The 12,507-nt window shown below is 54.1% G+C and overlaps 3 protein-coding genes across 3 annotated transcripts; 1 reads left to right on the forward strand and 2 right to left on the reverse strand.

The window, feature by feature from the left end:
- Positions 1-45: 45 nt before the first annotated feature.
- On the forward strand, positions 46-1,253 carry BZA05DRAFT_464051 (uncharacterized protein; the record flags this gene model as incomplete). Its single annotated transcript, XM_051487725.1, has 4 exons — positions 46-114; positions 245-402; positions 621-705; positions 759-1,253. The coding sequence occupies 4 exons, from the start codon at positions 46-48 to the stop codon at positions 1,251-1,253; spliced, it is 807 nt and encodes a 268-aa protein (XP_051335035.1).
- A 3,340-nt stretch (positions 1,254-4,593) lies between these two features.
- Positions 4,594-7,222, reverse strand: BZA05DRAFT_206796 (uncharacterized protein). Its single transcript, XM_051479564.1, has 3 exons — positions 7,172-7,222; positions 4,984-7,111; positions 4,594-4,926 (listed from the first exon to the last, which is right to left on the reverse strand). The coding sequence occupies exons 1-3, from the start codon at positions 7,185-7,187 to the stop codon at positions 4,839-4,841; spliced, it is 2,232 nt and encodes a 743-aa protein (XP_051335036.1). The 5' UTR covers positions 7,188-7,222; the 3' UTR covers positions 4,594-4,838.
- Positions 7,223-8,999: 1,777 nt separating this feature from the next.
- BZA05DRAFT_464055 (uncharacterized protein) lies at positions 9,000-10,327 on the reverse strand (the record flags this gene model as incomplete). The annotated part of the gene is made up of 2 exons (XM_051487726.1): positions 9,000-9,269; positions 9,323-10,327. The coding sequence occupies 2 exons, from the start codon at positions 10,325-10,327 to the stop codon at positions 9,000-9,002; spliced, it is 1,275 nt and encodes a 424-aa protein (XP_051335037.1).
- Between the last annotated feature and the right edge of the window lie 2,180 nt (positions 10,328-12,507).

The following is a 12,507-nucleotide window of genomic DNA, read 5'->3' on the forward strand; positions in this document are numbered from 1 at the left end:
AGCATTCGCAGGCAAGTGTTTATGATTGCAGAATGGATGGCCCGAATGGCCCCACAGTTCCCGCAGCTGACCGCGTTCGCCTCAGTTGTGATTGGAGAATCATTGGCAGTGGGTGTACGTAGGGATAAATCTGCGACTAGGCATCCGTGCGTGGTATCAGATCACAAAAGCGTGATCTGCAGTATTTTCCATTGCGATCTTACCTACATCCATGTCTCCAGGTGTTCGCTAAACCCCACCCCAGGGACCCCACGGGCCACCACTGCAGCCACACCTAAAGTCGACGGTGCCACAAGTGGCCTCCATGCTCTGGACTTCTGGTACGAGATGTGTACCAAGAGTGGAAAAACCCACTGTTGACGAAATATCGGCGCGATTCACTGTACAGGGTGCGCCTAAGCCGTGAGTCACGTGTACGGTGCACATAAAACGCTAGTGTCCACCTGGACTTGAATCGACCATCGTGATTGCGCTACGGCAAGTGTGAGGCTCCGAAACCTCTACAAAACCCCCACTGCTCTCCCACTCTTCTTCTCTCTTCATCCTCTCCGCTCTTCCTTTCTGTCGTCACGCTACAACCTCTCTACATCTGTCTTCACTCTACAACTATTCTCTTGCAGAAATCTTCACCGATCGACCAACCTCATTCACTCCTATCTCACACACCTCCTACTTCAACACCCTTTGACTTCGATCGACACACCGGTTTGTTGATCCCCACTCTTGGATCGCGTTATTAAACTAACCCAGCGTCCCAGTACCCGCCTACGATGCCCAACACCGACAGGTTGGAACAGAGTGGCCGAACAGTCGATCGCATGGCCTTCAACCCCCTGCAGGCTACTCCTAAGGAGACCCCGAACCCCCTCAGCGTGTACGAGGCAGCATCACCACGGTGGGCTGTCCTGGTGGGCTACAAGTCGGTCCATGTTGCCGAGCACGGGCAACAGTGGCTTCGCGAGTTCGATACTCTTCGCACCCTCGGGCATCCCCACCTGGTGCAAATTCAGCGTGCCCATAAGTGCACGGGCGATATTTACATGCTGGCGGAACCATTCTGCTATGGTAGTTTCGATCAGCTTCTGGGCCAGAGTGTCGACGACCTGGGTCTGGGGGAAATGACTATCAAGGACTTCCTCATTGAAACGGTGGGATGCCTCAGTTCGGCTCAGCGGTACCTGCACTGCAGCCGAATTGTGTATGAGAACATCCAGGGCGCGAACATCCCGGGGGCCCAGGCCCCCCTCGCCTAGTATGAGGGCAGCACCACCACGGTGGGCTGTCTCTCTTCGGCTCTGCGGTATCTGCACCGCAGGCTGCGAATATTCTGCTCGAGTTTGACGATTGCGGCCCACAGGTCTACATCTCCGACTTTGGTCTCTATCGCCGGCGCAATATGCGCAATTCGACGAAACAACACACGAGACCGGCGAGCCTCTCAAGGGTTGGCAGGAGCCATCAGCAACCATCCCGCGACATTCAATCCCTCATACATCATCGAACACCCGTCGACGCCTCTCAGGGGTTGGCAGGAGCACCGATATATACTCTTCGGAATTTGTTTTCTCGAGTTGGCCTTCTGGGCATTTCCACGGTCCACCTCCAGTGGTGGGGTGCGGTATCGTGCATCCACGCACCATACTGGAGCGAGAGGGTAACTCCACAGGAGACCCCGATGTCCCGCGGCGAGCACGAGGGAACCACGACCACGGTGGGCTGTGTCTTTCCGGTTCTGCGGTATCGGCACCGCAGACGGATCTCGCATGAGGACATACAGGATGCGAACATCCTGGTGCAGTGGCCCGACCTCCGTCGGCGAGCACGAGGACAGCATCACCACGGTGGGCTGTACCTCTCCGGCTGTACGGTATCAGCACCGTAACCGGATCACCCAGGGGGAAATTCAGGGAGCGAATATTCTGCTCCAGTTGCTCCTGCATCCGTTAGCAGGACACAGGAGTTCCATGTGGTCACGCAATTGTGACTATCTATCAGCTCAAAGAACGACCTCCAATTGATTACACGCCCGAGGCCCTTTCTCGAGGTAAATGGGCCGAAACCTACAAAGTGGCTGTGACACCGTTCGACTGGGAGGGCTTCAACAAAATTATCAAGGAAGACGCGGACTCAGACTCTCCGCGCCAGGCAGAAGAGACTGGAGAGAACGAACTCCAGCTTCAACCCTGCAAGCCGCTATGGACCAAGATACCTCAGAGTAGGCTTGGGGGGCGGCAAAAAAGCGATTACAGAAGGACGACATGCGGAGGAAGGGATACACTCCTAGCAATGGTGGACTTAGTCTACCGGATCATGGATGTGCCCAATAAACCTCCGCCGCAGGTCGGGGCGCGGTAGCATCTAAATGGGTGTTGGTCACTACGCCCCTAAATGTGGGCAGCCACATAGGTAGAACTAAAATCAGTTTTGTTGTGGTCGAGAAATAAAATCAGTTTTCTTGTGGTGAAGAATTATCCTAAGTCGAACTAACTATGAAGTTTTGTGTGGCGACCTTTGAGGATATAGGGGTCCTTGGGGGATATTCCGGCGCTGGAGGGGTCCCTGCGGATAACAGGCCTGGGAATCGTCCGTCCCGTCCGTCCTTGGCTATGACCCGGACGAGACGGAATTTGCCGGGCCCGAAATATCAAGGACTATAGGTCTCCGGGCAAGCCGGAGGACGGCTGGGGCCCATTCGGGCCTGGAAATGTGGCGCTAGTACTAGCCTCAGTCAGTGGCGCAGTGGCGCAGCAGGCACGAATGACGCTAAGGAGTTGGCAGCACGGCGAGGAATAGACGACTATAGGAAGTAGACGGCCAAGAAGACACCTCTGCCGGCAGATCATACCCTACGTGCATGTCCGTTGCTCGCTGCTCAATTCCGTATCCGATCGGATGCAAAATTTTCATCGGCCAAAATATTCCGGACAGCCAGCACCGTACACTAGTAGCCAGCTACTTCCGCACTAAAAATTTCCGGGCCCCACGGGGCCCCACTCAGACCCCGGGCTTTTTGAACCTGGGACGGAGCGCGACTCGTCCAGTCAAATCCTCGCCCCAGACGGGGCGGTGCCGCCGGGCCCCAATAGTCTTCTGTCCGGACGGACTATTTCTAGGCCTGGCGGATAAACGCCGAGTAAATTGTCGTTGATGGAAAGCCGCGAGGCTGAGACGAGTGATATGCGTGAGCGGACAGGAAGTTCCGTCACCGGTGCAACTTAGATTCAACATGTATTGGGAGTAAATCCTGCGTTGAAACCGCTAAACTCTTTTGGTCCCAGTAAATAAAATAAAAAATAAAATAAAAAATACAGCGCCACAGTGCTCTGGGGATATCCGTTCAGGGGGACATCCTTCCGCAGACGCGTTATCATCACCAAACATTCATCACGCAAGTACACACTTTCCGCGACGCCGATAGCACACTGTCTCCGCCACCAATCATCCGTTGGTAAGTTCACTGTCGTCTTCGCTGTCCGACTGACAGCTTCTGCTCTTTGGTAATTTCCTCGTCGTGGATACCACAGTTTCGCGTCGCAGATACCACAGTTTCGCGCGGCGGATAGATACCTCCATGTCTGTCGACTCACCGCGAATACCATCGTTCAGAAAGATTTTTCTGTCCTCGATTCAAAGAAAGTACTCCGTTGGGGAATGGTTTTCGCGTTGCTATCACGGGTTGAAGTGGAAGAATTGCAACAGATTTTTTTATCGAGAATGATTTGTCTCTTTGGTTCCTGTCGCGGCATTTTACTGAGTGCACGGGGTGATGCTGCTGAGCGCGGGGTGATGATGTTGTCTATATACTTTTTATGCTCCTGAACGCGCCGGGTGATGATGTTACCTACAAACTTTTATTCCAGTTCGAACTTCACTAAGCGCGCCCGGGTGATGCTGCCGCCTTCATACTTTTATTTGCAGTTCAAGGTGATGATGGTACCCACAGACTTTTATTCCAGTTCACTGATCGGACTGCGCGACGCTGTTGCCTATATACTTTTATTCTAGTTCACTGAGTGCGCTGAGTGATGCTTCTGAGCGCGCTTGGGTGATGCTTCTGAGCGCGTCCGGGTGATGATGATGGTGCCTTCATACTTTTATTTACAGTTCAAGGCGATGCTATTGCCTATATACTTTTATTCCGATTCACTAATCGTACTGGGTGATGCTTTTGAGCGCCGGGGTGATGATGTTGCCTATAATTTTATTCCAGTTCACTGACCGTGCCGGGTGATGCTGCCACCTACATACTTTGATTTACAGTTCAAGGTGATGCTATTGCCTAAAAACTTCTATTTTCCAATTACTGAGAGGACTGGGCGATGCTGTTGCCTACATACTTCCATTTTCAGTTCACTGAGAAAACTGAGTGATGGTGATGTTGCCGCTGACTATACATGATACTTACGTTTCCAGTTCACTCGGCGCGCTAAGTGATGGGACATACATGCCAAGTGATGGTGTCGCAGGTGAAGGTGTGGCAGTGTCAATGCCTGTGGGTGGTTAGTGTGCACTAGTGTTTCAACGCAGGACCGCATCCCCATGTGTTCCTCACGATCAAAGTCACAGGTCATCATTGGCAGCAGACACGTCAGCTTTACAGCCACTACCAGTAACTTCAATTATTTCCGCACCGCCGATCCCCAGAATCCCAGCTTTCTAGATAGGTGTGTATGTAGTTTAACAGGAAAAGAAACCCTGCATGCTCCGACTCGCTTTCCTCTACCGTGCATGCATCGATCGTATCATCCCCTGTCCACCGCTCTTATCCGTGAGCCTATCCTCGCCTCTGGGCTGCGGCCCTCTTCCATCCAGTCCTACTTCGCCTATTCCTCAACGGACTACTTGATTTCGCGTACATCACCGAACATCACCCGCCCGGTGCCGTCCGGTAGCTGAGATTTCTCGTCGACCACTGGCGTCGCATTGCTATTCCGCGTCAGCTCGTTGCTCAATCCTGGTCTATATTGATAGGAGGGATATTACCTATCAACCGCACCCTTCGCGGCATCGCCATCCTTAACCGCGATCTCGGACTCCCTCGTGAGCCTGACCGTTTTCTTCCAGTTGTCGACCGCGCCAGGCAGCCTTGCGACCTCCAAATCACACTTACTCCCGGTCTCATGCAGGAACACGTTTCCCTGACCGCGATATAGCTGTCCCACCGTACGCCACGCCTGATCCAGGAACTTCGGCGCCTTGCACGTAAAGTACAGCCAGAACACCGTAGCGACGGAGAGAAGGTGGAAGCCCAGGATCCCGCAGGAAATGAGTAGCCCCGTTATCTGGATTGGCACTAGCGAGGATTTTGTCATTTGCACGGTGCGCGTGACGAAGCGGTAGTCGCTCGTGTCGTTTTCGGCTGGGGCACCGGGGGTGGTGGCGCTGGCGGTGCTGGCGGGGTCGTCGGATATGTGCACGCCACGCCAGTCCTCCTGCGGGTTCGTCAACGAGTCGTAGAATACGCGGGAGGTGAGCAGGGAGAAAATCCCCTGCAGGCCGAAGGCGATAGAGCTGTTGGTGTCGTTATTCCACAGGTGGAATGCCAGCATGGCCACGTATGTATCCTCGAGCTGCTCAAGCTTGACGGAGTCATCGTAGCCGTCATCGCCCGCCTCGCGCGTCAAGTGCCCCGCATACCCGCCGCGGATCGTTTGTACCACGTGCGTGAACTCCTTGTACTCGGACACCGAGTAGTCGACAAGTTCCATGATTCCACGCTTGTCCAGATCCGGGCCACTCGATAGCTGCGACTGGATCGCGTTTGTGGTAGAGACGTTGCCCCAGCGAGAGCTGTACTCTGGCTCGTCTGCCCGCGTGCCAGCCCGAGCTTTAATCGTCGCCATCGAATTCCCCGAGGCGACGACGCACAGCGACATCCGCGTGCCGTATTGCGCGGATACATTGGGCGGGTCGGCGGCTGGACTGCTCCATTCGATGATCTTCGTCACCCACTCCGTCCCGTCGTAAACGTAGCCGGTGCGGTTGTACAGCTGCTGGACCAGTGGCTCGTCTTTTGCCATGCGGCCTCCGCCAAACTCGGTCCAGCCCGGCGTGATCTCGTCCATGATGAGGAACCACGCGTTCGTAGGCGCGAGGAGACACGGCGTCGGGAAGCCGGGACATGGGATGGAGGCGGGGGGTTTCAGCGGACACAGCGAAACGCCGTCGACATCGCCGAGCGTGCAGTTGAAGTTCCACACCAGGTCTGCGGCAGGCTGTGCGCCGTTCCACCTGTACGAGCCCTCCGCCTCTAGCCGCGCGGCGGAGGCGTACAGGTAGTCGGAGCGCAGCCGCCCAGTCACGCGGTCGTGCTCGGCAAGCACCAGCTCGTCAATGTCCGGTGAGACGCAGAGCACGTGCGCCTCCATCACGGCGCCGCGCCCGTGGTAGTACAGCAGCGATGACCGGTCCGATGCCTGTCCGAACTCTGGGTATGCCCGCACGGTAGCGCCCGTATCGCGAAGCCCGCGGCTCGTGGGGTTCTCAGAAAGGGCGAACGAGCGCCCGATTCGCTCCGCGAACCGCGGGAACGTCAGCGGTCGCTGCCCGAGCGGATCTATGGGCGAGGCGTCGAATATTTCTCCGACGTGGGTTTGGTAGGTTTCCTGCGACCGTGGCCCGCGAACGTAATCGAGGTGCAGATCGTGTAGGAGGATCGCCGAGAGGGCCTGCGAGAGAACCATCGCGAGCGACAAGAAGACGATCAGAATGACGATGCCGAAGTTCTTGCTGACGCGCGCGCCGCGGAAGACGGGAGACGCAAGGGTGAACGGCGAGCTGGCGGCGTAGCGGCGGATGGACATCGATGCGGCGTCCTGCAACAGCACGCAGTCCTTCTCGAAGGCAAGCGTCGCCATCATCAAGCAGCAGGTTCCCACCTGCACGGCCATGCACGTTCGCAGGATGGCGCTGAAGATGGCGATTATCGACTTGCACCAGCCGGTATACAGGATTCTAGAGCGAACGGAGGAGGGATTGTCGTTGACTGTCCATGTCCAGAGCGAAATCAGGGCGCCCACGACCAGAAATATGCCCATGGTGCTCACCAATAGCAGCGCTGGTTGCAATAAGCCGAATCGCTCCCGGAGTTTGTACCACCATGAGCTTCTTGCTACGGGATGTCAGTCACAGTGGCTTTTCACGATGCAATTTGAGTATTAAGATCCCCTACGCTGCGGAGTAGTCATATCGGTGGCGATACTATGGTGGGGGTTATTTTTAGGTTGCTACGTCTGCAACACTGATGCTTGGCCGGCGAAGTGGATGGTGAAGCGGAAGCCTTGAATGGATGGCAGAATCAAAAGACGAAAATGCCAAAGTTAAGAGAGGCAGTTAACGCGTGTGTATAGAAGAATAGGATAATTGCTTTGGAAGGGGAAGCCTATTCGGTGAGACTGAAAGCAACACCGAGTGCCCGAACGATATCGATGGAAAGTTATTAGCAGGATGGGCAGTGGGGAAGATATTGATGGCGGTGGGATGAGGCTCCAAGGACCTCCGAAGCGCAGTCAGCATGGTACAGTCCCAACTAAGCTGGTGCGGTGCAATCTCAGCCCAACGCGGACCAGCTGAGCTGGTGAAGTGATAATTTTGCCCGGTCGGCAGCTCGATGAGTCCAAGTCGGTGGTGGCGGACCAGATGCCATATGGCTACTCTGGGGTACACTGCACATTGAAACATGGATGCTACAAACGGGATCCTCGTCGGAGTGATGCGCTGGTATCATTGTATGGTTGCTGTCACAATGTCCCGTTCTCCTGTGGCCCTTTACTGGATGATTTCCGAGTCTGTCTCGAGCTGGTGCATTGTGCTTTTACTCTCTGGGAATCCGCTTTTCTCGGCATTTGTTCCCAATTCACTATGCCACGGTGACCATCATCGTTGGTATGCACGCACACACGAATCAGTTCGATATGATTCGCAGCGACAAGTCAATGGGTGTCTTGCGTCAGCTCTGCGTTTGCCGCTACCTGACAGTCCTGTCGCGTGCGGGGGTGCTGGAAAAGCTCTTTCGGCTGTCGTGTCAAAGAACGTGTGCGATGTAGGGCGCTAGAGGCTCGTGGTAGTCAATCGGGTTTGACCGCGCGGAGAACCGCTGGCACGGCCAAGCATGGCTCTCCCAGTGCCAAGCTTCCAGCGACGGGTCATCACGGCCCTAATTCGTGAGACGGGAAATGATTCCGATGCAACCGGGCCCTGCGTCGGCAGGACATTATTTACATTTTTTATGGAATAAATTTCAGCTGTCATCGTGTCCGTCCCTGTATGCACTTCGTTAATACTGATGGCGCGTGCGGTAGGTTCGAAGCGAAGGTTAGAACGGGTTCTCGCTTGGCTCCGAGGCATTGATCTACTCAAGGAAGATATTTGTGGCACATGTGGCTATCGAGACTCCCACGGCCAAGGCAGTAGGTAGCGCTCGAAGTACGCATCGATACAAGGTCAGTACGATTGCTTTAGTATCACCGTTCGATTCCACCTTTCCATTCGACTTCACCTTTTCTTTCAAGATCACCCGTGTTCGCAACTTGAGAATTCACATCCCGCATGTGCTGCTACGTTGATCTTGGCGAACGTGTATGTAGTGCACCGACTAAAAACTCGATCACCGGAGGCGAGAAGAGTCTAGATCTGCGGGCGCTCGCCATACCCAATCGTACCAATAATAAGATCCAAACATGAGACATCACCCGACTCCGCACACATGTGACTTGTTTATCTTGGCCTCGCATCTGCGTTCAACAACATGCACTTGCAATGATCTCCGCCACTGTATTTGGCGCACTTGAAGCACTACCAATAATGACTGATGTGAAACACAGCGAGTGACATCCGAAGTGAATGACGATGTGGCAAATCGAGTGAGAATCGCAACTCACGTGTTGAGGGTTCCAAGAGGGATTGGTCTTTCTTAACCCCAACCCATCACGAAGTGTCAACATAGTAACGTTTCTATTCTTGTATATAATAGACTATCACCGTCCATACACCCTACCATCTCACTCTGACGTTTGACGTTTCCGGACCTTCCCTTCGCCCCTCTTACTTCCAACACCGCCAGGAAGATCGCCATAATAGAGTCCCACAATCTCCCGCAGGAGATACCACACGAGGCCACCTTTATACGCCCATGCCCTGGGGTAGCAACGGCCAGACGTCCCTTTAGTGTAGGTAGCTAACTCCTCCTCCGTTGCGTAGATTGTAGACTTATAACCCCTCCTCCGACCATCCTGTAGATCGACTATATTGACATGCAAATCCAAAATAGTCTGTCCGCTTTTAGAAAACCCCCAAATTTCTTATGCAAGGGTAAAAACCATACCTGACGCCTCGCCTCAAGTCCCTCCGGAACCGGCTCGATACCGACGGCTTCACACAGTTTTCTCCAAGCTCCAGGATCATTCGAATCCGTACCGAATCGCAGCCCAAAGTCTGCGGCCTCCGCTGCACCGAGTAGCTTCTTCACCTCCTTCCGCTGCTTACGAGTCAACTGCCGCTCGTTACAGAGCCTCTCAAACTCGTCGCGATAGTGCGCCTCGGGATTGAGCATGAACCCGTAGTTCGCTACAAAAAGCTCCCGTATCACATCATGCAGCACGGACTCCCATTTCTCAACGCCCCTGTTCATCATGGCATTGCCAAAGAACTTTATCTGAGATGCGCGAAATACCGACCTCGCCTCGACCATCTGGCTGCTACCAGCTGGCCAGTCGTGGAAAGTGCAGAGACGTGTGAACTCGGCTTCGTAGTTGGTGTTAGGATCGAGTGGGAAACCGTACGAGGCGAAGAATTCTTCGATTGAATCAACTGGGACTATCTCTGTGGCAGCGGCGGTGGTGGTGGTGGTGGTGGTGGTGGTGGTGGCAACGGCGGCGATAGTAGTGATAGGACTGTCGGTGCTGGCATTCGCTCGCAGTTCGGCGCGCTTCTTGTGCTTCGCCCCTGTTTGGTGCTGTTGGAAGCCTAAAGCAGTCCCGAATTGCCTTGTACAGTCGTGACAGAATAGCTCTTCGGCATGCAAGAGTGTCGTAGAGCTTGCGGCGGAGGTAGTGGTAGCATGGCTGAGGATACCGGCCGCCGCGTTCCGCTCGACTCGCTTTTTGTGCTTCGGCGAGATTTGGTGCTGTCGCAAGCCTGAAGGAGTGAAATGTCTGTCGCAATCGGTGCAGCACGTGCTGCTATCTGTATGTGTCTCGGCTGGTGCAGGGGTTCGCGGAATGTCCGCGGATGCGGGGAGCCCAGTAGAATACTGGCACTGCTCAATATGCCGCATCGGGAACCAATGTTTGTCTTCGTTGTAGGATAGCCTGCCCACGACGTCAATCATGGCCTAGTTGTGGCGGTCATACGGGACGGAGAGGGCTTCACACCCTTGAAGACGATGTCGCGGGTTCGCCGAAAGTTGCTCGTTTTGGTCGTTTTGGCCGTTTACCCCCGTTACTATCGACAAGCAAGCGAATGCTGCAGAGGCGCCGGAAGTGTGGGGCAGCCGTGAAACGTGGCTGCAGCACAGCGTGAAGGAGGAGGCCCAGTTTGCATGCGCGGAAGTAATGGACGGTGTTCATGATTGTGTGGTGTGCAATGGAGGATGTAGGCGTGTATGGGAGATGGAGGTTTTCTCCGGTTGGTCTTTGTCTCCCAGCCTCGCTCGTTTTTTGTTCACCAATCATGAGCTCTGGATCTCAAATATCCCTTCTTGGGATGAGGTTCTCGCCGGTCAAGCAATGAGAACATCTCGCCGGTCGAGGATTATGATGATCTCGCCGGTCGAGGAATGTAAAAATCTCGCCGGTCAGGGACTGCGAACATCCACGGGTGCAGGAAATATCAAAGTATACGCGAATACCACCACATCGCAACTCGTACATCCATAATCATCACCAAATGTAGACGCACATAAGTGTGGGCAATTATCACTACACTCCAGCAGGAGATTGAGAAAACGCAAGTATTCCGAAAAGATCCCGTCTAATCCAAAGTGATGTTTCGCCAAATCGTGGTGTCAATTCCGGTTGGATGTTTTCTTTGAAGCGTCTTCAGGTATGGCAAATATTATCCAGCAGATGTATCTGCTATTCACGGTAATTGAGGTGAGCAGTTTAGTGGTAGGAACCGTTTGATTTGAATTGACGGGATCTTGGACGAAGGAATAGCCTGGAAGCACTAGAATCGGTCGGTCCGCAGTGCCCATGGCGAGCCACGGTCGATATCAGGTTAACCTGGAGAGGAAGACAGTGACACATGCCGATAGCACGGAGGGTTCAGCTATCGAATGTGAAGGTATTTGGTGGGTAGTAGCACTGCTGCTGACCTGCCGTGTTAAAAAGTGGCTGAGCTGGGACGGGGTTCATAAACGCGCGTAGTAACCTTACAACACGGAAAAAAGCCCCGCGTGGCCCAGTGGTCACGCACCCGGCAGAGTTGGCATGGACAGCTGACCATATATCGGGGTTTCCAAGCCCCCCACCGGGGGTGGTGAAGTTTTTGGTTCGAGCCACGGTTCGGTTTTTGTTTTGTTAGATCATCATCTCGTTCGGCGTTAGTATGTCATGGCAGATTGCCTGTCTGTTTCCACTCAGCTGTCATCGCCTTCTGGTCACCAGCTCGATGCCGGTTCCCTGTTGCTTTCCGCCCAGCTTTCCCTCCGGGCCAAGCTACAATTTTGCATCCGATCGCATACCCTCAGTTGTCTGATCCCGAGTCGTCTGCTATCGTCTTCTGATTCTTCTATCTCATCATCTACCGAATATGTGATCACGCTCACTCCTCCTCTTTCTTCTGCGTACGCTCTCCTTTCGATATTACCTCCGGCCCTGGATAGGTATTGACGAAAAGCTCGCGCAAAAATAGCAATAACATTGATGGCGTCGTACCGGGGGCAGCCGGGTGCGCCATTGTGCCACGACCCACGTTCAGGGACCTTTGCGTCATTTCCGTTTTTTGGCGGCATCAATGCTAAATAGTCGAACACTGCCGTGGATGCCGTTCCCCCTACCTGCTTACCTCGGCAGGGAGATCGTGTCTCCTGACGGCCTGTGATCCTACTACAGCCGGTACGGATTGTCCTCCTTTGCCGTCCCACAGTATCATGTCTGACTCGCCGTGGAGACACCACAATCGTCGCCGCCATTCGCTGTCCAACAGACCAGTGTCTTCCTTCAGCCGGTGCGCCTTTTCCTACTAGTGTGATAAAATCACAAACTGCCGTGTACCGAATCTTACGAGATCACTCTCTGTTTCTCGAGACTTCCAGTATCGGTTCTCAGAGGAGGTGGCGAGGGGCCTCTATCCGAGGCATCCCCGCCTCCTTCTACATCTTGATTTCTTCCGGCTATGTTTTATACACTGTACACTACTTAAAATCACACGTTTCTCGATAACTAGGACACCTTAGGCTTTCGAGTGAGTTGTGTTGACCGAGTGCGGTGATAGGTGCCGGGCGCCGAATGGCGAACCGTCAGGCCTTGTCCGGATACATCTATATAGAGAACCCGTGCTATGACGAAA

This window comes from Tricharina praecox (genome assembly GCF_024521635.1).
Source record: "Tricharina praecox strain CBS 144465 chromosome Unknown BZA05scaffold_41, whole genome shotgun sequence".
Taxonomy (NCBI): domain Eukaryota; kingdom Fungi; phylum Ascomycota; class Pezizomycetes; order Pezizales; family Pyronemataceae; genus Tricharina; species Tricharina praecox.